The sequence below is a fragment of the Arvicola amphibius genome, chromosome 7, assembly GCF_903992535.2.
Source record: "Arvicola amphibius chromosome 7, mArvAmp1.2, whole genome shotgun sequence".
Classification (NCBI taxonomy): domain Eukaryota; kingdom Metazoa; phylum Chordata; class Mammalia; order Rodentia; family Cricetidae; genus Arvicola; species Arvicola amphibius.
This window is the reverse complement of record NC_052053.1, coordinates 119,896,584-119,922,603: the sequence shown is the minus strand read 5'-3', so window position 1 is coordinate 119,922,603 and position 26,020 is coordinate 119,896,584. Positions and strand designations below refer to the sequence as shown.

Below are 26,020 nucleotides of genomic sequence, written 5' to 3'. Positions count from 1 at the left end.
AGAGAGAGAATATATGTAAGGAGAAAACTGAGAGGAGGGGTCTGGTGAAGTAGCCAGAGAAGGGGGACATTCGGGGCTAGCTACCCAGCTACACAGCAATCCACCAGTAAGATTTACAGAAGTAAGAGAATGGGAAAGTACAGAGGTAAAAGGTAGATGGGATACTCTAAGAAAAGCAGTCTTAGAAACAAGCCAAAATAAGGCCGAATGTTTATAACTAAGAATAAGACTCCATATGTGATTTATTTGGGAACTGGGTAGCGGGGCCCCCAAAGAGTCAAAAAAGTAAAACACCACACAACACCCTACTGGGCAAAGTCTCAGGATCCCCCCCAGGCACTCACTGAGGGAGGACTACAGTAAGTACTTCTTTAGTCCAGAATGGAAGGAACAGAGTGCAATGTGCATCTTGGCTATGTCACTTGTCTTAGCAGCCTGTTGTAGAAATGGATAATACCCACATCATAATTTATGTGGATTAAATGAGTTATTAAATATTGCAAAGTATCTGGACTATAAATTACACGCTATATAAGAACACAGTACAAAGTAGTTACCACATGCACTCTAAGATACTCGTCTGGAAACGTACGTCCGTCCGTCCGTCCGTCCGTCCCTCCCTCCCTCCCTCCCTCCCTCTCTCTCTCTCTCTCTTCTGGGTTTTCTTTTTTCCAAGACAAGGTTTCTCTTTAAAAACTTATAAGCTTTACTATTATTTGAATGTATGTGATGTGTGTGTCTGAGTATGGTACAGGCAAGCTAGAGCACAAGTGTGCAGGCTAGAGGGCACCTTTGTGGAGTCAATTCTCTTTTTTCCTCACGGGAATTCTAGGACCCAACGGAAGTCATCATGCTTGTACAACAAGCATCTTTCTTTACTCACTGAGCTAGTCTATCTCTCTTGAAATGGAATTACAAGTATATACCAGCAAAACCAGAAGACACATCATAAAAGGGTCTTGGGGGCAGCTGAGGTAGGAGGCTTACAAGTTCAAGACCAGACTGAATCAAAGCATGTGTTGGGGGGCCAGGATTGTAGCTTAACTGGGTGTGTGTTAGCTTAGTATCCACAAAGTATGAGTTTGCTGAGTGTCACAGACCACAATTTAAGAACCACTATTCCAAATACAGATTTTTAAAAACTGTAAGAAATACCGATTCTTTAATCCCAGCACTTGGGAAGCAGAGGCAAGTGGATTTCTGTGAGTTCAAGGTCAGCCTGGTTTTTTTTTTACAAAACGAGTTCTAGGACAGCCAGGACTGTTATACAGAGAAATCCTGTTTTGAAAAGACAAAACAAAAACTGTATCATGTCTGCTTTACAATTATCTCCACTAAAACGTAAGTGTGTGTGGATGAGGATGGTTACTCAGTGGTTAACTGAGGAACTTTACTAGGTGGATAAGAGCATCTGTTGTTTGTAGAGGACCTGGGTTTGGTTCCCAGCACCCACACGGTGGCTCACAACCACCTGTAACTCCAGCTCCAGAGGATCTGATGCCATCTTTCTGGTCTCCATAGTGCACACACAGATGCCGAGGCACACACACAAATACACATAAAACAAATCTTTTCATTTGTTTGCTTTTTCAAGACAGGCTATCTCTATAAAGCTCTGGCTGTCCTGGAACTCACTCTGTAGACCAGGCTGTACTCCAACTCTGAGGATCTGCCTGCCCTGTCTTCAGAGCGCTGGGATTAAAGACATGTGCCACCATGTTCAACAAAACAAACAAATCTTTAAAAAAAGTTTTACCACAGAGTCTTACTTTTGTGAGATCTTGTCATCCTGTCAGATTTGGCAGACGCATCCTTAACTCGGTTATGATATTCTAAAAGGAATGTTCGTTCATGCTCAAAGAAGTCGTCTACGTCCTGCAGGATGAGGAAAGAGCTAGCTTTACACACACACACGCTAACGGAACAGGATGCCTTGTCATCACTACAGAAACCTCGTCAGGAAAGGTACAGTGATCTCCAGCACCCAGGCCTTCCACCGACCTCATCTACATAGGAAGACTAACAGACAAGCCTGTGGTCTACAGCTGAAGGCTAGAGCGTCCTGTGTGCTTGTCCTGAAACAGGCACAGACACTGCCAGGAGCGAGCAAACGGCTTCTGAGGAAAAGGGAGAAACATTCTGGCATGCAGAAACAAAAAACCTACTCTTCCTGGTCTATTATGTATTTCAGGGGCCACCTGGCCTAACTAACTGCTTAGATGAACTCAGCCAAATGAGCCATTTGGGAGCAATGATATAATTAAACACCATTTCAATCTTTTTTATTTTAAACATTTATTTATTTTTATTTTATATGTATTAATGTTTTACTTGCATGTATGTCTACATACTACCTGAGTACCTAGAGCCCATAGAACAGAAGAAGGGCGTTTGATTCCCTGGAACTGACCACATGGACACTGGGGATCAAACCCAGGTCCTCTGGAAGAGCTGTCAGTGAACGAACCACTTCTCCAACCCTCAATCTCTTGAAATTAAGCTAGAAATACATTTTAAATTTTTAAAAATTTGCTAATAGTGCTTTCTAGGAACTGTTCTTTAAAAATGTTACTGACAGCCAAGTGATGTTGCCGCACGCCTTTAATCCTAGTACTTGGGAGGCAGAGGCAGGCGGATCTCTGTAAGTTCGAGCGAGGCATAATTTAGAATTTATAGCATGGATTCTGAGCAGCAGAATCGGCACTAAAAAAGTGTATTTAACCATCATTCAAATGTGTCTGTTTTTTAACCATAAAAATTAGGAACATATATATCTAATGCAGACTGTAATCAAAATTACACATGCTAAAAATGTCCGTTGATGACGAAAATCAGAACTAACTGTGGCTTACATTTACTAGCTAAGAAAACGTTAACTATTGGAGAGGAGGACTTGAGTTGTCACTGGAGAGCACATGGCACCTGGACTGTCAACACAGCTCAGAGTGTAAGTCAGACAGTGCACACAAGCCTTCCTGCAGGTATGAGAGCAGGCAGTAACAATGAAACAGGAGCACTAGTCACTCGCCTTTCTTAATATTTGCTGATATTATAATGTTTACTGAAAAAAGGTAAAGTAAATTCTCATACCATTTAAAATAAATCAAGGAAAAAGAGTTACTACTTCGTATCTATTAAAATATTTTCACATTATCTTATTCCATCTTTCCCACAATCCTGTGAACCAAGTGATATTACTTCATTTTGAAGATGGAAAAACAGTTTTACTCAAGAACATGCCTGAAAACACTACCAAAACCTCAGCTGAGATCTGACTAAAGCCAATCCCAAGTCTGCCCAAACATTTGCAAGCAAGAGCAAGTGCTCAGAGGCAGCCCACCCACAGCAGAAGGCCCCACACACCTGTGGTTCAACAGGCCACCCTACAGACACTGCCCTACCCCGCAGCCCTCTCCTCTGCCCAGCTGTAAAACACACCGGGCAGCCAGGTGTGGAGCACACATCTTTAATCCTAGAATTTGAGAAGCACAGGCAGGTGCCTCTCTATGAGTTCTGGGCCAATCAGGGCCACACAGTAAACCAAAACAAAAGTATGTACTTCCAACTAGCGCTGCTAAATTTCACCTTTACTCCTGAAACAATGACTCCGTCCGCTGACTTAACCATGTTTTTAAAGAAATCCTCAAGCTTCTCTTTTTTATTTTTTCCTCGAACACTTAACTGGAAAAAAAAAAAAAAAGAGGGAGAATTGAAGTTAGCATTTCTGGAAGCTTCAAACAGCAATACCTCTTTTATTCTTAGACATTTAAATAAAATAGAATTTTTTTTCGAGACAGGGTTTCTCTGTAGCTTTGGAGCCTGTCCTGGAACTAGGTCTTGTAGCCCAGGCTGGCCTCAAATTTACAGAGATCCACCTGCCTCTGCCTCCTGAGTGCTGAGATTAAAGGCATGTGCCACCACCACCCAGTTAAATAGAAATCTTAAAGACGTCAATTTCTAAACCCTTTGGGTTTTTTTTTTTTTTTTTTTTTTTTTTTTTTTTTTGGTTTTTCGAGACAGGCTGGTTTGTAGACCAGGCTGGTTTCGAACTCACAGAGATCCGCCTGCCTCTGCCTCCCGAGTGCTGGGATTAAAGGCGTGCGCCACCACCGCCCGGCTCCCTTTGGGTTTTCTTGAGACAGGGTTTCTCTGGGTAGCCTTGGCTGTTGGGGAACTTGCTCTGCAGACCAGGTTGACCTTGAACTCAGAGACCCCTGCCTACTTGAGTGCTAGCATTAAGGCATGCACTACCATGCCTGGAAAAGTAGCAATCTCTGTGTGTATCTGTAGGAGTGTCAACCATGGTGGCACATAGCTGGTCACAGCAAGTTTGAGTGCAGCCTGGATTACACAAGACTGCTTTTCTTTTAAATTTAAATTTTAAAGTAAATAAAAGAGGAAATTGATAGAAATAAAATGTTTAAGTGTCACTCTCCAGGACTCAGATGGAAAAGGCCAACTTAACCTTACAAAACCATCTGATAATCCAGTTGCAAACAGCTCTCACCTTCCTGCCAGACACTTATATATTAAATATTTAATTCAGAGCTGGGCGTGGTGGTGTACATCTCTGCACATATCCCAGCACTCAGGAGGTGGAAGCAGCAGTTAGCTGTCTGTGAGTTCAAGGCCAGCCTGGTTAACATAGAGAATTCCAGGACAGCCAAAACTACACAGAGAAACCCTATCTCAAAACAGCAACAATAAAATTCCCACAGAAAATAACCCAAACAAAATAAATAAGTAAAACTTTAGTCCATAATTAAAAATGTGTAAGCTTAATACCTTCAAACCTAAGAAATGTAGCGGAGTAAGTACAACACATTATCATGATTCTGTAATAGCTCTAAAATACACAAGGCAAATGCCTTACTCCCCCTTACTCTGAACAGGATCTTTAGTCTTATGTTGCGGGTCAGCAACTTAAAAGTACAAGGGAAATAAAAGATAACTTGGAACAGCATGAATGATTACCAGGAGGAAACTAACAGAATTCCCACTATCAAACATGAGACGCCCTCTTTTGAGTTGTTGGCCAGGGCTGTCCAAGAGATTCCCAAAACATACAGTCTATTGCGGCTGCTCTTGGTTATATCCTATCCCCCCAAGAGGTGGGAGCATGCTAAAGACAGCTAAAGACAGCATGCACTTCCAAAAAACAGGGCCAGTCTACAAAGCGAGTTCCAGGACAGCCAGAACTACACAGAGAAACCCTGTCTCAAAAAAAAAAAAAAAAAAAAAAAAAAAAAAAATCAACTAATTCTTTTAAAAAATGGGCTAGAGGGGCTTAGCAGGCTCACAATAAGCCCAGAACTCAGACAGGTGTGGTAGCACGTACCTTTAATCCTAACACTGGCCAGGTCTCTTGTGAGTTCAAGGCCATTTTGGTCTATATAATGAGTTCTAGAACAGTCAGAACTGTAGACAGACAGTCTGCATGGCAAGGCTATCTCAAAAAAGGAAAAAAACTGAACTACAGCCAGGCATGATGCTCTGGGAGGCAGAGGTAAGAAGATTTGCCTGCTCTACAGAGCAAGTTCCAGGATAGCCAGGGTTACTTTAGGAGACCCTGTCTGGAACAAACCGAAGAGCTGTGTAAACTGTCTTGACACAGTCTCTCATGACCACCATGAAGGCACACTGCATGGTCAGTACGGTGCTATTTGTAACACGATCTCCAGCGAGGTGTGGTGACACATGTCTATAATCCCAACCCTGGGAACACAAGGCAGCAGGGTCTGCAAGCCTAAAGAGAAGTGACCCTACTTCAAAAGGTCAAAATAAAATAAAACTCTAATCTCCTTATCAAAGACTTTATTTGAGACAGGGTCTCTTTAAGTTGCACAGGCTGGCCTTGAACTCAGAGAGCCACCTGCCTCTGCCTCTCAGCCCTGTGTACACCACACTGGCTCTATTAAAAACTCTTAGAAGTGTGTAACTTTCTCTGACAACTCAACAGCTACCAACAGTTGTTTCAAATAGTAATCAAAATGGAAAGACATGAAAATTAAATTAAATAAAGAACATAACCCACATTACCAAACTAGGAAGATGGCTAAGGAACTTATCACTGAGCCTAGCAACCTGCCTTCAATCCCTAGGATTCCGTAAGGTGGAAGGAAAAGGACTTTCACAAGTTATCCTGTGACCCCCACAAGTGCAACCACATACAATAAAAATGCAATTAAAAATTCTTAAAAAAGGTCGCACACGCCTTTCCCCAGCACTCAGGAGGCAGAGGCAGACAGATCTCTGTGAGTTCAGGGCCAGCCTGGTCTACAGAGCAAGTCCCAGGACAGCCAGAAATGTTACGCAAAGAAACTGACTCAAAAAAAAAAACAAAATAAAAAAATGTGCTGGAGTCAGATATGATGCATGGCCTTTTCTCTTTCTTTTTTTATATATTTATATCCTTTACTTAAAAATAAACAATACACTTAGGCCACGAAAATTGAATATCATAATTAGTTTTTCCATCCCCTGACTACACAAAAGAAACTTCTTACACTATAAAAATAAGCACTTGGATTTACATCAATTGATAGAACTAAAATTTAAAGGACCTGAACTGAATATCACACAATCTGGCCCAGGCCCCGCCAGCTAAGAGAAAAGTTATACGGACTTAGGGGACAAAACTCATGTCAGGTGTCTTTCCTCTCAGAGCCATCTCAGTCCCTGAAACGTATTAAGAATGAGAAAGTTTAAAAAGAATAAATGGTGTATGCCCGTGATCTTAAGATAGCAGAGGGAGTATTGAGAGTTTGAGGCTAGCCTGAACTACAGCCTAAAAAAATGGAAGAAAACAGCAACAACAACAACTACAACAACAAGAAAACACAACGTTTTTGGCCCAGGGATGTAGCTCAGTTCACGGAGGCAAAATAAATCTCTAAGTTCTACCCTGCACATGTAAGACCTGTGCACAGCAGCACATGCCTATGATCACAGCACTCATGAGGATCAAAAGTTCTGTCATCCAGGGTTGCACAGAGTTTGAAGCCAATCTAGGATACTTGGGCCTCGGTCTCACAGAAACACACAAAAGTTAATTTCGGGCTTTTGGATTATGGAAGTTTAATTTATAACTTGATTTAACTGATCCACTCAAGCTCTCTGCTTCACCACTAAAAATGTGACACTTGAAAAATCAAAGCCTTCGGACCTGTGAGATGGCTCTGCCCTTTCTAGGCTTATGAAACTTGGTGCAGGCTGTCAGACCCGAGGCCGTGCTCATGTTAGCTAGTGCTACCTCTTCTGCCCTTTCAAACTCCATAAAAAATAATAAACAGACAACGACTGCCATCACTGCTTTCATTAATCTGACACTTACATCTTGATTATATTCCAAGAAGACGTGGAAATTTAAATCTTTTCTCAAAATAGGATGTGCTGCCACACGACACAGGAACACCTCATGCATTGCAACCGTCTTCTTGAAAATTGCCAGATATTCACTAGAAACAACATAAAATTAAAAGTGAACAATGGCATCAACGAGAAGTCAGTCATTCCAGCAATTATTCTCTGGAGCATTCTAAATGTAAACCAGGAAGGCAAAGACATAATTCATATCAACAGTGCTTTTAGTTGAACAGTTTAGTAAAAATGAAAAATCGTATCTGAAACAGCCTCATGCTATTTTAGTATTTATTGTATCTAAATGTTAATATCAAGTCTTACAAACTTTTCTATTATGCAAGTTGATGTTAGGTCACTACTGGGGTATTTGTTTTTTAGCTCTAGAAAAATTATTCGATACAACCTCAATAACTCGAATTTTATATAATTATCGCCTTAAGACAAAATCTCAATCATATTTTCAGTGTTAATATTTCCATATTTTAACCTAAGTATGTGAGAAAGACCAACCACAGAGCAACAATTTATACTGAAGAAATGTGTTTAAGATATATTATCAATGAATCCCAGCAACCATATAGCAGCACACAACAGTTGTATGTGTATGTGGGCGTGTGGGGGAACCAACAAGGAAAAACCCTGATATTCTTGCTTCAACTTCGCACATGAAGCGTAAGTTTTACATACCAGCACACCAGCAGGCTCAGTGTTGGGAGCAGTTTGATCTCTGTGAGGGTAGCCATTCAGAAGACAAAAGAGAAGGGTGCAGAGGATGGAGGTGGCAGTGGGACAAACCCAAGGCTCTCTGTTATCCAACCCCTAACCAGACCACAAAAGAACCGCGGTCAGGGCCAGTGAAAACAGGGCCTTCAGAATAATGTGCTCTGCCAATCTCCAGTGCTCAGTCTTCTAAGCATTCATTACATCAGTCTATGAGACTACTGCTGTACCCGAACTGACTGAATTTAACATGTCATTTTACACTTTAACAAAGACCTAGCTTATGCATTTATCTTTTCACAATAACTTCTTAGCATTTTGAAAAGGAATTTAGTAGCATGTGAATAGATGCTTGAAAAAATAAAACAAAAAGAGTAAAGAAAATGCACAAGGGAAAAATGGCCCGCAAAAGAGAAATGGAGGTGACAACACAAGAAAACTCACTCCCTGGGACAACGCTCAGACACTGATGAGGTCTTGGGTATTCTTTCCCTTACGTGGCCACCATCACTTCTTCCTCTTTAACTGTGCACACACGCACCGTGTGGGGTCGGAGGACAACGGGAAGAGTCAGTCCTCTCTTTCCGCCCTGTGTGAGCTCTGGGGACTCAAGTGCTCTGCCTGCTGCCACCCCATTCCCAGCAGTGTCACAGTGTATCTCTGATCTATAGCTATGTCCTCTTCCGGTTTTTGCTTGTTTTTTGAGAAAGGGTTTCTCTGTGAAGTCCTGGTTGTCCTGGAACTCACTCTGTAGACCAGACTGACCTTGAACTCAAGAGATTTACTTGCCTCTGCCTCCTACACCACCACTGCCTGTCTACTTTCCCTTTCTTTATGAATGAAGTTTTCTTGCTACTTTGAAAAAGTAAAATTAAAAACCAAAAAAGATACAGAAACCTAACAGGTATCTTTGTTGCAAGCAGCTGGGTGGGTGCTCTGAGATCACATATCAGATTGATGCTAACCATCATAAGAATTAAAATAATTGGGGGCTGGAGAGATGGCTCACGGGTTAAGAGCACTGCCTGCTCTCCCAGAGGTCCTGAGTTCAATTCCCAGCAACCACATGGTGGCTCACAACCATCTGTAATGAGATCTGGTGCCCTCTTCTGGCCTACAGGCATACATGGAGGCTGAACACCGTGTACATAATAAATAAATAAATCTTAACAAAAAAAGAATTAAAATAATTTTCATACCTCCCAAAAGTAGAAAGTTCCAAAGTTTAATAAAAGAGAAGGCAAGCCAGGCGGTGATGGCACATACCTTTAAATTCAGCACTTGGGAGGCAGAGGCAGGCCTATCTCTGAGTTGAGGCCAGCCTGATCTACACAGCAAGTTCCAAGACAGACAGTCAGAGTTGTCACACAGAGACTCTGTCTTTAAAAAACCAAAAAAGAAAGTTATTTTAGTTAAGGTTTCAGATCCCTCATTTTTTTTCAATTTACAAAGTCTATTTAAATAATTTAAAATTCTGACAATGACAGGAGACAACTGTCTATCCTTTAACACAGGCTGTTATGACGTTACCTGGACATTTCAGTCAGTACAGTGAAATGGTTAAAAGAACGGATATCAGAGAGCTCAGAGAAGGCATTAAAGCAAAGCTAACGAGACTAACAAAACCCCGTCACATACGCTTCCAGCTCCTGCTTCATCTTGGTGAACTCTTCCTTTGTCATCGACCCTTCCCCTTCTCCAAGCTTCTGCAGTTTTTCCCGTGAAGCATCGAAGTCAGGTCTAGGTGGTGCTGGTGGGATCTATAATAAACCAAAAAGTTACCTGTAAGGACAGAGACACAGGCAGCCCATGATAGCCCCAGGGAAAATCATAAATTTCAGGACTGAATGTGCCCAACAGCTGAGGAAGAACAGCCACTTACTCTTGATTACAACATTTTTTTTTTTCAAGACAGGGTTTTTATGTGTAGTTTTGGGGCCTGTCCTGGAATGCTCTCTGTAGACCAGACTAGTCTTTTTTTTTTTTTTTTTTTTTTTTGGTTTTTTGAGACAGGGTTTCTCTGTAGCTTTGGTGCCTTTTCTGGAAATAGTTCTCTTGTAGACCAGGCTGGCCTCGAACTCACAGAGATCCGCCTGCCTCTGCCTCCCAGAGTGCTGGGATTAAAGGTATGCGCCACCACCGCCTGGTGGTCTGATTACATCTTAAGGAGCCTTCCAACCTCTAAGTTTCTGTCCACTTAAGCATCCAAAAACAAGTACAGTAACATTCCTCAATTAATTACCTATTCCAATACTAATTATCCTGTTTAGAAGGGCTCATTCCTATAACCCTAACACTTGAGACAGAATCAAGACTGTAGCAAGGTCAGCCTAGAGAATGTGGTAAGTTCCAGACCAGCAAGAGCATAGACAACAGGGCAAGACTCTAATTTGAATAAACAAAAAGAATCCAAGGTTAAGCAAGGTTACACACACACATACATATATACTTAACATATATATATTTAACACACACACACACACACACACATATATAAAAAACACGTTTTCAAAGTAAGACAAGACAGTTCAGGATAAAAGGTGGTAGCCAGTGCCTAGCAACTGACTTTTTAAAATATTTATTTATTTATTATGTATACAATATTCTGTTTTTGTGTATATGCCTGCAGGCCAGAAGAGGGCACCAGACCTCATTACAGATGGTTATGAGCCACCATGTGGTTGCTGGGAATTGAACTCAGGACCTTTGGAAGAGCAGGCAATGCTCTTAACCACTGAGCCATCTCTCCAGCCCAATAACTGACATTTTTACAAATCACATCAGTTACTAAAAATGCTAAACAAAACCACATGAGTTTCTAAAATGTTCTTAGAAAATGAAAGCTTGGACTGAAGAGATGGCTAGCAGTAAAGACACAGAGTTCTTGCAGAGGAGCCAAGATCAGGCCCTAATACTGGTGGGTGGCTCACAACCACCTCTAACTCCAGCTCCAAGGGCATCTGATGCCTCTGGCCTCCACAGGCACCTGTGCTGACTTGCACACAGACACACATATACATAATTTTAAAAAGGGCTGGAGAGATGGCTCAGCAGTTTGGTGCTCTTCCACAGGACCCTAGCTTGGTTCCTAGTACCCATGTTAGGCAGCTCATCAATTTCGTCTAACTCCAACTTCACAGTGTCTCTTCTGGCCTGTGTGGACCCCCCTCCCCACACCTATATGCATGCACATTAAAAAAGAAAGAAAAATCTTAAGAAAATGAAACCAAATACTCACAATGTAACCTGCATAGTCTTCGTTTTCAACGAAGGAATCATGAAGCCAGATAAATTCCTCATGTTGTCGAACGACCGAAAATTCATTTTGTTTAAAATTTGGCAATGAGCTCTGCAAAGACAACAATTTTCTTGAATAAAAGTAAAATTATCCTTGGATCTTGTGCTGTTATCATCACTTAAAAGTTATACTATCAGCTGGGTGTGGTGGCACTCACCCAGAAGACAAAAAGCAGAGGCAGACAGATCTCTGGGAGCTGAGGCCAGCTTGGTCTACGCAGGGAGTTCCAAGCCAGCCAGAGTTACATAGTGAGATGGATGGATAGGCAGGCAGGCAGACAGACCAACAGACACACACACATACACACAAACCTAGAAATTACATTTATATCTAGGTTCTGTGTTAATTCCTAAAATCATAAGTAACTTCTCCAGCCTGGTCTGCACAGCCAGTTTCCAGAGGCAGAACTAAATATCTCAAAAAAAATAAAAAAAAAAAAAAAGAAAGAAAAGAAAAAAGAAAGTAACTTCCCTAAGTTTGTTTGCTAAAACAGCACTCAATTTAAGTCAAAATTTAAGTTCCAACCAATATATTCCACAAGAAGCAGCATTTCTAAAGGAACACAAAGCACTCCCACTTTACCTTCGTGTGAACAGTAAACTTGACCTTATCCCTTTCACTAAGAGCATCCGAAATGTCCACTTGCAGAGCAGCATCACTTTGGAGATCAACATTTATTGCTTTAAGCTAAAACAGAGAAAGCACATCGTAAAGAACTTTGTCCTCAAGCCGGGTGGTGGTGGAGCATCTCTGTGAGTTCAAGGCCAGCTGGTCTACAGAGCTAGTTCCAGGACAGGCCCCCAAAGCTACAGAGAAACCCTGTCTTTGAAAACCAAATAAATAAAATGCAAAAGAAAGAAGAAAAATCTGTCTCTATTTTATGTGGATGTGCCTGAGCGTACATGTGCATCACGTGCATGAAGGAGTCCACAAGGGTCAGAAGAGGATGGAGAATCCCCTTGGAAGTGAACGAGGGTCCTGTACAAGAGCAGTAAGTGGTCTTAACCGATGAGCTGTCTTTCCAGTCCCATTTTCTCTTTTTTAAAAGACAGACACATTGGCCTCAAACTTGTGATCCTTCTGTCTTCTCCTTCTGAGGGCTGGAATTAAAGGTATGCATCACCAAACCTGGCTCTGTATACTCTTAATGTAATTTCATTTTTCTTCCACAATAAAATAACACAAGGCCAAAACAGAAAAATCAGGCCATGAGCTCTCCTGTAGTCGCCACACAAGGATGCTGAGGCAGAATCATAAATACAAGACCAGTATGGATTACATAGCTAGATCCCATCTTAACCTCCACCATCAAAAATGTAAGGAACCTTTCTACTTTTGGGCTTGTTTTTTAACTCATGTCCAAGCTGCTTTTAAAATAACTACTGTATCAGGTTGGCTAATGGCTCCTGAAAGTATCTCTATCCAAACCTTCAATCTCTGAATGGGCCGTATGTGGCCAAGAGGCCTTTGCAGATCTGATTCAACTGAGAGTTCTGAGATGAGGTTATCTTGGCTCATCTAGGTATACCTTAAATCTATAAGGACAACAACCCAACGTGGTAGGCCCAGCACTCGAGGCAGAAGCGGGTGGAGCTCTGTAAGTTAGAGACAGGCTGATTTACAAATCAAGTTTCAAGCCACAATGGCTATACAGTTTTGAGATATTGTAAACAGGACCAACCAGTTCAACTGAGAGAAGGCAGCGTGACTGCAAAGAACAGAGCATTGCAGCCACCAGCAAGGACTGCTGGCTGCTACTTCCATGTTGAAATGGAAAAGACCCTACAGGGCTCTGAAGGGGACGATACTTGGGTTAATGCTGATTTATTTATTTTATTTGTTTATATTTTATCTATGAGTGCTCTGCATGTTTACCTGCAGACCAGAAGAGGGCACCACAGATGGTTGTGAGCCACCACGTGGATGCTGGGAATTGAACTCAGGTCCTCTGAAGAGCAGCCAGGGCTATTAACCACTGAGCCATCCCTCCAGTCCCTAATGCTGATTTCTAACTTCCAGAATTATGAAAATAAACTGTTGTTTAATCCATTTGTGGTAATTTGTTACAACACCGAGAGCAAACTAGTATTTCAATCATATAGTTTTTGGAATAACTTTATATTTCTCTATTTTACTTTTTTTTTTAAACCTGCGGGCGCGCGCGCGCGCACACACACGCAAGCACAAACTGTGGGTGAGTGGGGTGGGGTGGGATAGGTGTCAGGGTTGATCCCAGCACATGGTAAGCAAGGGCTCCATTACTGAGCTACATCCCCAGCTCACATTTCCTCATCTGTCCTGTCTTCATTGCCTAGATTAGCGGGTCCCAAACACAACTGATAAAAACCAAACTGACACCAGGTGTGGAGGAAAACACCTGTAATCCCACAGACAAAGGTACAACAGCAGGGAGTTTAAGGCCAGCTTAGGTTACACACTGAGCAATGGGCCAGCCTGAGTGCCAATACAGGACCCTGTCCCAGAAAAGATTACTCCGGATTATTAATTTTTTCTTTCACTTCTCCTTTCTATACTTAATACAATACCCTTTCCCTCTCACACAATGAACAGTTTTATATAGTCCAGTGATTCCCAGTCTTCCTAATGCTGTAACTCTTTAATACAGTTCTTCATGCTGTGGTGACCCCCAACCATAAAATTATTTCTTTGCTGCTGTTATAAATCATAATGTAAATATCTGTGTTTTCTGATGGTCTCAGGCGACCTGTGAAAGGATTGTTCAACCCCCAAAGGGGTCTCAACCCACAGATTGAAGTACTGAATAGTCTATGATTCAAATTTTTAGATGGAGTTTACATACAATTTGTAAGTCTTAAAATTAATTTGAGGGGCTAGAGATGGCTCAGAGGTTAAGAGCACTGGCTATTCTTCCAGAGGTCCTGAGTTCAATTCCCAGCAACCACATAGTGGCTCATAACCACCTGTAATGAGATCTGGTACCCTTTCCTGGTATGCAGGCAGAACACTGTATACATAGTAAATAAATAAATCTATTAAAAAATAATTTGAAGTCTTAACAAACAACATATTGCAAAATGTCAGACTGAGATAATGAACATTTCTATTACTCCCAGAGAGTCCCTTTGTGTCTCTTTAACAAACTTAACTTTTCTGCTTTAGTTCTCATGTGTGGCTTATGCTTGAAGTCACTCTTTGCTGTATTTTGTTTTGCTTGAGATGAAGTATCACTGTATAACCCTGAACACACTGGAACTTGCAATCCAGATCAGGCTGGCCTCTTCCTCCCAAGAGTTAGGATTAAAGGAGTATGACACTATGCCCAGCTCATTTTTGAAATAGATCTCTCACCAAACCTGAAGCTGGCAGTTTCAGCTAGCCTGGATGGTCAACCACCTCGTGGGATCCGCTTGTGTCCAGCTACCCGGTACTTAGTCACAAACATATACTGCCATGTCAAACGTGTTTTTTCAGCAGGCTCTGAAGATCTGAACTGAGATCCTCATGCTTGTGCAGCCGACACCTCACACGGTGGGGCATCCCCAGCCCTAGTTCTTGACTTTCTAACGTTTCTGTTACTTCTTTCTTTCATAACTTATTAAAGCATTATATATTTTACTAATGCCTTAACAGTTATTAATTCAATCTACCATGTCTTTTTCACTCTTTTAAAAGTGGAGTTCATTACCCATTCCAAAAATAAAACCTAGTTCTAGAGCTGATCTTAGAGAGTACATACCAGCTGGGTGGTGGTGCGTGCCTTTGATCCCAGGACTTGGAAGGCAGAGGCAGATGAATCTGACTGAGTTCAAGGCCAGCCTGGTCCAGGGCTACATAGAGAAACCCAGACTTGAAAAACTAAGGGCTGGGGGTGGGGGCAGGTGGAGTACAAAGCAATCTCCAGTGCTGAAACTGTTTTCAGCTCTTCATGACAAAAGAGAACCCCCTGACTTCTTTCATGTATATTTCATCAGCAATACAAACTATCAGCCACAGTGTTCCTTCTAATTCTTCCTAAATTAGTTTCTACATTCACCTACACCTCAATAATGACTTCCCAGTTCCTGAGCACACAGGAAAGCAGACATAAAGAATTATTTTGCTTGACAGTAAGTTGCACTTCACATACATAAGATTTTTTTCTTTTTCTCTTGGTTTTTCGAGACAGGGTTTCTCTGTAGCTTTGGAGCCTATTTTGGAACTAGTTCTTGCAGACCAGGCTGGCCTCAAACTCAAGAGATTCACCTGCTTCTGCCTCCTAAGTGCTGGGATTAAAGGCGTGCGCCACCACTGCCCAGCAAGACTTGTTTCTTTTTTCAATAAACAACATAAAAGCCAGTCTCTACAATGAAATTCCCTGCTTCCTTACTTCAGGTGGCAATCTATTATAAAGTGAAATACCTCCCACATCAGTATAAAGTTTCACTGAAAGTCAGTTTGCTAAATTGCTTCAATGCATTTTTTTACCCTGTTTTTTGAGACTGGGTTTCTCTGTGCAGCCCTGGCTGTTCTGGAACTCACTCTGTAGACCATGCTGGCAACTCAGTCTCTGCCTCACAAGTGCTGGAATTAAAGACATGCACCACCACCACCTGGTATTCAGTGCATTTTTTGTTTGTTTGAAACAGGGTTTCTTTTTTAAAAATTGTTTTTATTGAGCTATAATTTTTCTTCACCCCACTCCTTTCCTCTCCCCTCCCCTTCTACCCTCTCCCAAGGTCCCCATGCTCCCAATTTACTCAGGAGATCTTGAGACAGGGTTTCTCTGTAGCTTTTAGACCTGTCCTGGAACTCTCTCTATAAACCTGGCTGGCCTCGAACTCAGAGATCCACCTGCCCTGACTCCGTGTGTCACCACTGCCCAGCTTCAGTGCATATTTTTATAATTTAACATACTAAAATAGGTCTTTCGGTTAATGACAAAACTACATTTTAACTACATTTTTTTGTGTTACACTGAAAAAAATTTTCAGTCACCTTCAGTTAGACTGCATAAAGCAGTCTACTGTAAATTTAATGTTAATTACATAAAATTATACAGACTTCTCAGGTACTCTTTTTCCATTCCTGGGGCAGGGGGAACTAAGGTTTTATTAAGGGAAAGACTTAATGCAGACAACCTGTGATCATCAACATTTAATTAAACTTTTGCATTAGTGAGTTCAGTTTAAAGAACTTCCTAATTAGACTTTAACTGGTTTAATCTTTATTTGGACCATTAAACTTTGTACTTTTTTTTTTTTTTTTTTTTTTGGTTTTTCGAGACAGGGTTTCCCTGTAGTTTCTAGAGCCTGTCCTGGATCTAGCTCTTGTAGACCAGGCTGGTCTCGAACTCAGAGATCCGCCTGCCTCTGCCTCCCGAGTGCTGGGATAAAAGGCGTGCGCCACCACCACCCGGCTTAAACTTTGTACTTTTTAAAAAAGAGACTGAATAGGTTAAATATTTTGTGTTGTTGTTCATAAGAAAGGACACAAAATGTGTATTAAGCAACAAAAATATAGTATGATTAAAAGTAATTTAAAGGCGGGGGTGGAACACACCTTTAATTCAAGCACTGGAGGCAGAGCCAGGCAAATCTTTGAGAAGTCCAGCCTGGTCCACATAGCACACTCAGCCTCAAAAAAAAATGCATACAAATAAATAAATAAAAATCGGAGCGATGTCTCAGGCACTTAAAAGTAACTACTGCTCTTCTAGAGGACTGAGAACAGGAATCTGACTTATAGCACATGGTGGCCCACAACCAGTGATAACTCCAGCTCCAGAGTTGGCTTCCAAGGGTACCTGCACTGCAGGCACTTGAACAAGTGTGCCGTGTGCACACACACATAAAGTTTATAATACTAATGATGATAATCATTTAAAGACCTTAAGCCAAGTGTAGTGGTGCACACAACAGTCTCAGTTCTTAGGAGGTGGAGTCCTAGCCTAACAGCAGAAGCTCAAGGTTGTCCTTTATCAAGGTTGCCTTTATAGAGGAAAGGCAGGCCAGCCTGTGCTATGCGTGACCCTGCCTCAAAGCACCAGAGCATGAAAAGAAAAAAGATGGTGACCAGTTGCTGGCTGGTTAATGTTCCACTTCTAACTGCTCAGACAAAAAGACACTCATAGGTTGCTGAGATAGCTGAGTGGATAGAGGTGCTTGTTGTCCAGTCTGATGACTTAAGTCCCTGGAACCCACATAGAGGACGGAGGACTTTCAGCAAGTTGTCACACACGTGTGTACACACAAGATAACGCGAGCCTGATGACCTATTCCTGGAGCCCATAAAGGTAGAAAAAGAGCCAACTTCCAAGTTGTCCTCTGACCTCCACACTTTCAGTAACAATAAAAGTCTTAAAAATTTTAAGAGTAGCTGGGCGGTGGTGGCGCACACCTTTAATCCCAGCACTCGGGAGGCAGAGGCAGGCGGATCTCTGAGTTCGAGGCCAGCCTGGTCTACAAGAACCAGTTCCAGGACAGTCTCTAGAAACTACAGAGAAACCCTGTCTCGAAAAACAAAACAAAAAAACAAAAAAAAATTTTACGAGTATTTCCAAAGTGAAATTAAGTTAGCCTCAGTGACTATTCTGATATGAGGATGAAATATATGTATGATTCAGAGGTTCTTTGCACAACTGGAAAATGATTCCACTAAGATAAGGAACACAGAGGAGGAGCAGAACTGAGTCCAGAACACACAGTCACTCCACCTAAAGTCATTTAGAATTAAAACCACATGCTAAGAGAAGTAGGCCACCACTGACATGCACTGCACATAAAAACAACGTGCATCCCGTTCAAACGGCTTGTTTGTCTATTACTATGTGACTGCTCACTTCTCCACATGTGGCTTCTGAAGCGGGGGTGGAGGGCTGATGACACGAAGTCAACCAATAGTTTCCAATACTGTAAAGCTTTGTTTTGCTTTTTAACTTTTTGGGGGTATGGAAGCACTCTGATAAGGTCTCACTCTAGCTCAGGCTGACCTCAAGTTGGTCATCCTTCTGCCTCAGTTCTCCCAAGAGCATGGCTTATAGGTGTATCACCATATCCAGCTTATATTATTTTATTCTTTTTAGCTGCCATAACACATTTTCTTCAAGTCATAAAAGCCTGTCCTGATAAAAATACCATAATGAGCTGCGAGTAGAGGCCTATGCCTTTAATCCCAGCACTCGAGAGACAGAGACAAATGGATTTCTATGAGTTTGAATCCAGCCTGGTCTACATAGTGAGTTCTTTGACAACTAGGGCTTTAGTTTCCCCTACTTATTGCTCTGCATGTCTGTGTTATTTCTGGATCTCTGATGTCTCTTTTTGCAACAAGGATCAAACATTCACTTTAGACCTCTCTCTAAGACTCCTCTTCAAAAGCTGTATGTTGTGGTGCTCACAGGTAGTCCCAGTACTTGGGAGGAGGAAGCAAGAAAACCAGGATTTGGGGGGCTACATAGGGACCTATCTGAAAGACAACACAAAGAGACGGGGTGGGGGGGGCCTGCGGTGGGTCAGTGGGTAATGGAGCCAAACCTGCATTCCCATGGTAGAAGGCTGTTCTTTCCCCCACACGTGCATCCCACACACAAAACAAAGTATGAAAAAAAAAAGGCATTCCCTTTTTAAAAGGCTGAGCAAAATGATCAGTGGTTCTCAACTTCCCTAATGCTGCGACCCTTTAATACAGTTCCTCATACTGTGGTGACCCCAACCATAAAATTATTTTGTAGCACCAGGGCAGTGGTGGTGGCACACGCCTTTAATCCCAGCCCTCGGGAGGCAGAGGCAGGCGGATCTGTGAGTTCAAGGCCAGCCTGGTCTACAGAGCGAGTTCTAGGGCAGGCTCCAAAGCTACACAGAGATACCCTATTTCAAAAAAAAAAAAATCGTAGTTACTTCATAACCATATCTTTGCTACTGATATGAATCGTAATACAAATGTCTATTTTCCAAAGGTCTTAGGCAACCCCCTATGAAAGGATCATTTGATTCCCAAAGGTGTCACTACCCACAGGCTGAGAACCGCTAAAGCCTGAAAAACTGTAGTGCCTTAGAACCTGAATCCTGGCATCTATTTCTCCAGGGTAGACGGACACATGGACACTTACACAGGCCAGACATTTCTTTCCCTAAAGTGGGCAAACAGCAAACTAAATGTGCAACAGCAATCAAAATTCAGTGAACAAGAAAACTTCTTGGTGTGCTGTAGTGTGCCAGTATTTAAAAAGTGGTGTTGGGAGTCAGCCAGCCAGCTCCGTAAGGAAGTAACCATGTGCTGCACAGGCTTGGGTCCAACCAGGGCCCCTAACAGTCCAGGGCAGAACAACTCCTGATGGTTTGCCTTCAGACCGCTGCACATGTAATACAAGATAAAAAAACCTTTAAAAACTGGGCTGGAGGGATAGCTGAGTGCTTAAGAGAGCTGGTTGCTCTTCCAGAGGGATCCAAGTTTGATTCCTACCACTCAAAACTGGGCGGTTCACAATTCCTATTACACTCCAGTTTCAAATATTGTAAGCTTTTCTCTTGGCCACCTCTAGAACCCACACACACAAACCGACACATGCATAAACAGTAAGATAAATTCTAAAATAAACTTTAAAAATCGTTGCCCTCTCCAAACAAGAGACCCCAATTTAGTTAGGGCAAGGACCCCAAACTTTTTGTTTTGCTTTTCAAATACCCCAAGTGATTCTCGTCTGGGTGAACCTTTTTTGTTTTTGAGACAGGGTCTTGCTTTGTAGACTGGCTGTGAACTGGTCCTCCTCCTGCCTGTGGCCAGAGGATACTACTACACCTAGGACACCAGGTGACCCTGGAGTACTTTCTTTCCTTGGGCAGGGGTTGAGACGAGGACTTGATTTGTAGTCTAGGCTGACCCCAGTACTTTCTAGGTACCACAGTCTACCCTAGAACTCAAAGCAATCCTTCTGTCAAATGCTGGGATTACAGGCATACACTAACACAATTAACCTGATCCAAAAGTATTTCAAGAATACTGTTATGTGACCCCATACTAATAAAGTTCTTCTGTTTTAAATTTCTCAACTATAAAGAACAAAGGTTTCACAGGGGACCCAATGTGATGGCTCAGCAGGGAGATGTGCTTGCCAACAAGCCACAGTGACTAGGTTGATCCCCAGGGACCACATCGTCCTCTGACCCTCCATACGTATGCCATTGACATATGTGCCCCCACAACAATACCACACTCCCTCTTTTTTTCGAGACAGGGTTTCTCTGTGTAGCCCTAGCTGTCCTGGAATTTGCTATGTAGACCGGGCTGGACTCGAACTCACAGAGATCTATCTGCTCATGCCTCCCAAGTGCTGGGATGATAAAAGGTGGTGTGGCCGCCACCATCCGGGCCACACAGACTCTAAATAAGTAAATGTAAACAGAGAGAGGAGGCTTCAGATGTTGACCAAGTTTGCCCAGCACCACCACAGGGTCCGGCTGTTCCTGCTGACTCACCAGCTCCACAGCGCAAAATCAGGTGCTCACCGCCACCGCTACATCCCAAAACATTTCCTCTTTTTAGAGATTTAGGTCTTCTTTTTTTTAAACATTTTACTTTTTTTTTGCCTGTGGGATAGTAGTAGAATAGATGGGCATGAAGGGCAAGAGTGGGAACATGTAAGAACTGGTTTCCTCTTCTCCATCACCAGATGCGAGGGCCTGACCTCAAACCCCTGGTAGAAAGTGCCTTAACCCACCGAACCACCTTACAGTCCAAAACTTCTACCTCATGACGGTTCTTTTCTTCCTAGGTGAGGGAGCTCAAAGCCAATCACATCCCCGTGCTGGACACTGACCTACACGTCCAGCCTGTTTGTCTTTGAGTTTCTTTTTCTACCTTCATACTAACATCTTCACCTAGGGTGGACCCCTCTTACTCTCTGGACTCTTTCTTACTTTTCCATAATAAATTGACTTTGCTCTACTAAAAACAACCAACCTCCCACAATAAACCCCTGGTCAGCTGCGCTTCGCTTCCCCCCCTCTAATTTATGACGTGAAAAACTCTCGGACATAAATATCACTTAAGCACTTTCAGTTCTATAAACAAACTATGCAAAGGCGAAAAGCTACCAACACAAATTATGCATTAGGAAACATTCCATTTTTCATGTCATTGACAAAGTATTTTTTAAAAAGTTAACACTTGGGCCAGGTGGTGATGGTGCATGCCTTTAATCTCAGCACTCAAGAGGCAGACAGGCGGATCTCTGTTTAAGGCCAGCCTGGTCTACAGAGCAGGTTCCATGACATGCTCCAAAGCTTAGAGAAACCCTGTCTCGAAAACCAAAGGGAGGGAAAAAAGTTAACACTTTGATGAACGACTTCTGTTTGTTTTTATATGGAAGACCACAAAAGATAGTTTTAAATCTAAACAAAGCTCTATGCTTTCAGAAAATCAGTTTAACTGAACTAAAACTAATCTCATTTCATCAATAACTGCTAGTTCCTTCTATTTTCTTTCTTTTCCAGTACCAAGGATTGAGGCCAAGGTCTCACACTTGCCAGGCAAGTACACTCACTCACCACTGACTTATAACCCTAGTCCCTTTCCTACCTTAAAATCCAAAATTCACTAGGCAGTGGCACACACTTTCAATCTTACTACTGAGAAGGCAGAGACAAGCAAATATCTCCAAGTTTCAGGCCAGCCAGAGCTACAAAGTGAGATCCTTTCTCAAAACATCAAACAACCCAAAATACAATTAGTAATTCTGTCTTGTCCAAGAATTGCATATACATATATTACATATAAACACTGTCTTGGAGTTATCTGGAAGTTAAGTTTTAAGAATGCTCATACGTGATCGGAGGGAGTTGATTCATCATTTACAAAAGCATCTGGCTGCTACTCTCAAGTCTCCCATGATGAGTCTGTACTCACTAAGAGTCCTTTTGAGACTCCTCAGAGCTCACACCCCATGCTCTTGGGTGTGTCTGTCTATTTCTCAACCCTCATGCTTAGGCCTATATTAAATATCTTTATAAAACCCCATCTTGGCCTGCAAAATGGTTCATTGAGTAAAGTGCTCGCTAGGCAACCTTACAACCTGAGTTCAAGCCCAGAACCCATGGGAAAGGTGGGAGAGCTGACTCTACCGGGTTCTCTGTAATGGATACACATACAACACAAGCAGAGAGGAGACTATTCGAAGAAAAGGGATCGGCGGTAGCATGTGAAAAGGAAAGTAAAAACTAGGTTGGGTGGCATTTACCTATGAATACACACTTGGGAGGCAGAGGCAGGAAAAACGTCTTAAGGTCCTGGCCAAACAAGGCTACATGGAAAGTTGTCTTAACAAAAGCGGGTAGTGGCTGCACAAATAATCACAACACTCCGGAGGCAGAAGCAGGTAGACATTTCTGTGAGCTCAAGGCCAGCTTGGTCTATAGATGAGTTCCAGAACAGCCAGGACTATGGAAAAACCATGTTGGGGGGTGGAGGGGAGTCTAAAAGATAAAGCGTGAGCTGTTAAATGGTAAGATGGTAACAGTGATCATTTATCAGTATCAGTAGTTTTCAATACAGCAAGCACTCACACAAGGCACTACATGCATTGCTACCCTTCAAAGGCAAACGGTGCCAATGGTGTGGGATGGAGTTGGGAGGGAGCAATATCAGAGCTTTAATTAGGGGCAGGGATTTGCGGAAACAACAGGGATCCAAACTTTTAGTTTTAAGTTCTGGATACTTAATTTGTACAGCACAGTGATAATAATAATGTATGCCTTGAAAACTTTGATGATCGTAGACCATGCTGTTTCAAAAAGAAACTGAAGGTGCCTGGACGAGTATACCACTTACTTAACTGACAATGGTAATCATTCAAAACCTCTATGTGCATCAAAATATGACACTGTACATTTTAAATATATAAATTATTATTTTGTGAGTCACACCTCAATAGAAAAAGAGAAAGAAAACAATATCCAGATCCCGAAAAGGATGGGTTTACCAGAAAAAGTAAAGATACTGAGGGCTACCGGTTGTCTGCAAAATCTGGTAAGGCACAGCTGAGATTTGCTGATCGCAAAAAAAAAAAAAAAAAAAAAAATTGCAAAAGGGTAAATGTAGACTAAATCCATACCATTCAGCAAAGAAAAGAGGAACGGGGATTCCAGGAAGCCACCGAGAGGTTCTGACGGTACCACCGGGAATGGGGGCGTTCCAAGCCGGCCTGCACCTTGGCCACCCCACCTGCAGCGGGGCCTGGGAAGAGCAGGCTCAGCACAGGGTTGGATCGCCCGCCCAAGGCGAGCAAGCGGCGCCGAGAAGCGCACGACCCCGGGGAAGAAGGGCTGCAGAAGGGCGGGGCGCGCGCCGCCGGGGTCGCGAGGGCGCTGCCGGGCAGCAGCGCAGCAGCCCGGACCCCTCCTCAGGCCACGGCGGGGAAGAGAGCGGGGCTCCTACGCGACGGAAAGCACAACTTACTCCGCGGTCTTCCTCCGAGAGGAAGTCGGGGCCGTCATCCAGGCCTTCCTGTTGAGCCCGCCGACCCGGCGCACCGGAGAGGGTGGAGGGGAAAAGGGAGACACAAAAAGAGACATTAGCGCCCGGCCCGCGCCGTCCCCGCGCCCGCCGCCCCCACCGCGCGCCCCGGGTTCGGCGCCGCCGTGAACACCCACCATCATGGCTGCTTCGAGTCCAGGGCTCGCGCAGGCGCACGAGCGAGGCCCAGGAACGAGCCGGCCGCGCGGGTGGGGCGGGGGCGGAGCCTATGCCAGGCCCGCCCCCTCCAGGCCCGCCCTCTGCCCTCAGGAAGGCGGAGGGGTGGGGGGCGTCCCTGAAGGAGAAAGGGCACTGGATCGTTTTCGCCGCTGGGCAGGACGGAGGGGCAGCCCCAAGCCATGGTAGCCGCTTGCTGTTGGCTAGCTCAGGCTTGGGAAGGCTCCAGGGCCACCGGGAAAGTCGTCCTCTTCTCTTGCCCCAAGGGCCCAGAAAAACTGTGCAAACACCCTCAGTAAATAGTCTTGTCTTTGTATGGAGCTATATGATGATTAATCACCATTAATAAATACCACATTGCCTGTGGAAGTTTAAGGAGCTGAGAGCCTTCTCACAGTAAGCAGACAGGGACTATAATCAAGCTTTTACTGCTGGGGAAGTAATAACTGCCTCAGTTTGGGGTGCTAATGACTAAGCACTATAAAAAAAAAAGAGCCGTTCTCATTACAGGAGTATCCCTTGCCTTTATACTAAGAAATAATCCCCAGACTTAATACTGTCCAGATGGATAACGCCAAACCAGTACCCACACGCTCTTCAGAACAAGAAAATAATTTCTGGGGCCAGCATCGTGACTTAGCCGTGAGGAAAGGTACTTGCCACTAGACCTAATGACTTGAGTTCAATCCCAGGATTGATCCACAAGATAGAAAGGTACTTCACATTGTTCTTTAACACACAAACACACACAACATACACACACACGAGATCAATAAATACATGTAATTTAAAAAAAAACAAATTTTAACCTACTGCGCTTCACCTCTACAAAGGAACCCTCTTGCAATCCTATGACTCCATTCATTTAATGACATCAGCACCTTAGATGTTCAAGACAGACAGAATCCTATCCTATTCAAATCCATCTTTCTCACTCCTCACTCCGCAAATTCAAACAAATACTGTTATGTCTACAACTGATTCATTATCTCCACCTCCCTTCCTACACATACATATATACATGTATGTATCTATCTCCTGACCACATGTACGTATCCATCCTCCCCCTACTTCTTTCTTTCCTTTTACCAGCATCCCAGCCTTCCTGGACCCTGACAATAACACCCTAATTTCAGCTAAGAAGGAGTTACAGAAGAGATTACATCACCCTTTATCATCAACAAAAAGTCTGGAATGTCAGATCCAAGAAATTGCAGAGCAATGGCTAACTGTGGTCCCTATTAGTACACCAAAGTACTTGCTGGCCTCCCAGCTCTCTCAGGATTGCAAGTACCTGTTACAGAGTCCATGACGGCATCCTGGCTCCTCTCAGCTCTTCCCTTCCTGCCCCCTGCCCTAAATTTCTCCAGCTCATGGGCTTCCCTTCCCCAGCTTCTCTTTCCTATATAACCCTGCCATTCTGGCATGTGCTCTCTTGCTCAGCCCCTTTCGGCTCTCTCTCCTCTTTGTTCTCTCTCTTCCCTTCCTCTCTCACTCTTTCTACCCTCTCTCTCTCCCAGTCTACTGGCCATGTTCAGTCTATGACTTTTTCTCCATGCTCTAGACTCTTCCAGGTGTCTCAGGCTCCACCCTCCCTCATATCTACAATGAAAACCTTCCCCTCAACCATCCCTTGGATGGGCGTGTCCTCACTTTGTAGATTTTGAGACCTGTAACTCTGGCTGGCCTACCTGTTTGTCTACAGGGCTGGCCTTTAACTTTCAGAGACCTTTCTGCTTCTGCTTCCCCAGATGCTAGGGTTATAAATTCTGCTACCACACCCGGCTTCTTTTTGTTATGTTTGTTTTTCTTTCTTCCTGTAGTAAATTTTGAATTGGTCCTTCTTTCTCTGCTTCCTCAGTAGTCACCATTCACGTCTCTTCTGGGGCCATTGCAATTCTCAGTCTTTCAAGTGCTGAGATTATTCTTTCCCCAGGATTTCCCAGGTGACTGTGCAGCCCAGGTTGTCCTCACATTGTGACTACTTGAGTTCAA

At 43.1% G+C, this 26,020-nt stretch overlaps 1 protein-coding gene across 1 annotated transcript in view; it reads right to left on the bottom strand.

Annotated features, from left to right (window-relative positions):
- Positions 1-24,053, bottom strand: part of Snx6 (sorting nexin 6) — a 32,962-nt gene extending 8,909 nt beyond the window's left edge. Inside the window, exons 1-8 of the mRNA XM_038336849.1 lie at positions 23,986-24,053; positions 23,792-23,839; positions 11,963-12,067; positions 11,321-11,431; positions 9,721-9,842; positions 7,334-7,457; positions 3,586-3,681; positions 1,770-1,875 (exon numbers count right to left, since the gene is read on the bottom strand). Of these exons, the coding sequence (XP_038192777.1) occupies positions 1,770-1,875; positions 3,586-3,681; positions 7,334-7,457; positions 9,721-9,842; positions 11,321-11,431; positions 11,963-12,067; positions 23,792-23,839; positions 23,986-23,991 (718 nt within the window). The 5' untranslated portion in view covers positions 23,992-24,053. The remainder of the gene's footprint in view (positions 1-1,769; positions 1,876-3,585; positions 3,682-7,333; positions 7,458-9,720; positions 9,843-11,320; positions 11,432-11,962; positions 12,068-23,791; positions 23,840-23,985) is intronic.
- Positions 24,054-26,020: the final 1,967 nt, after the last annotated feature.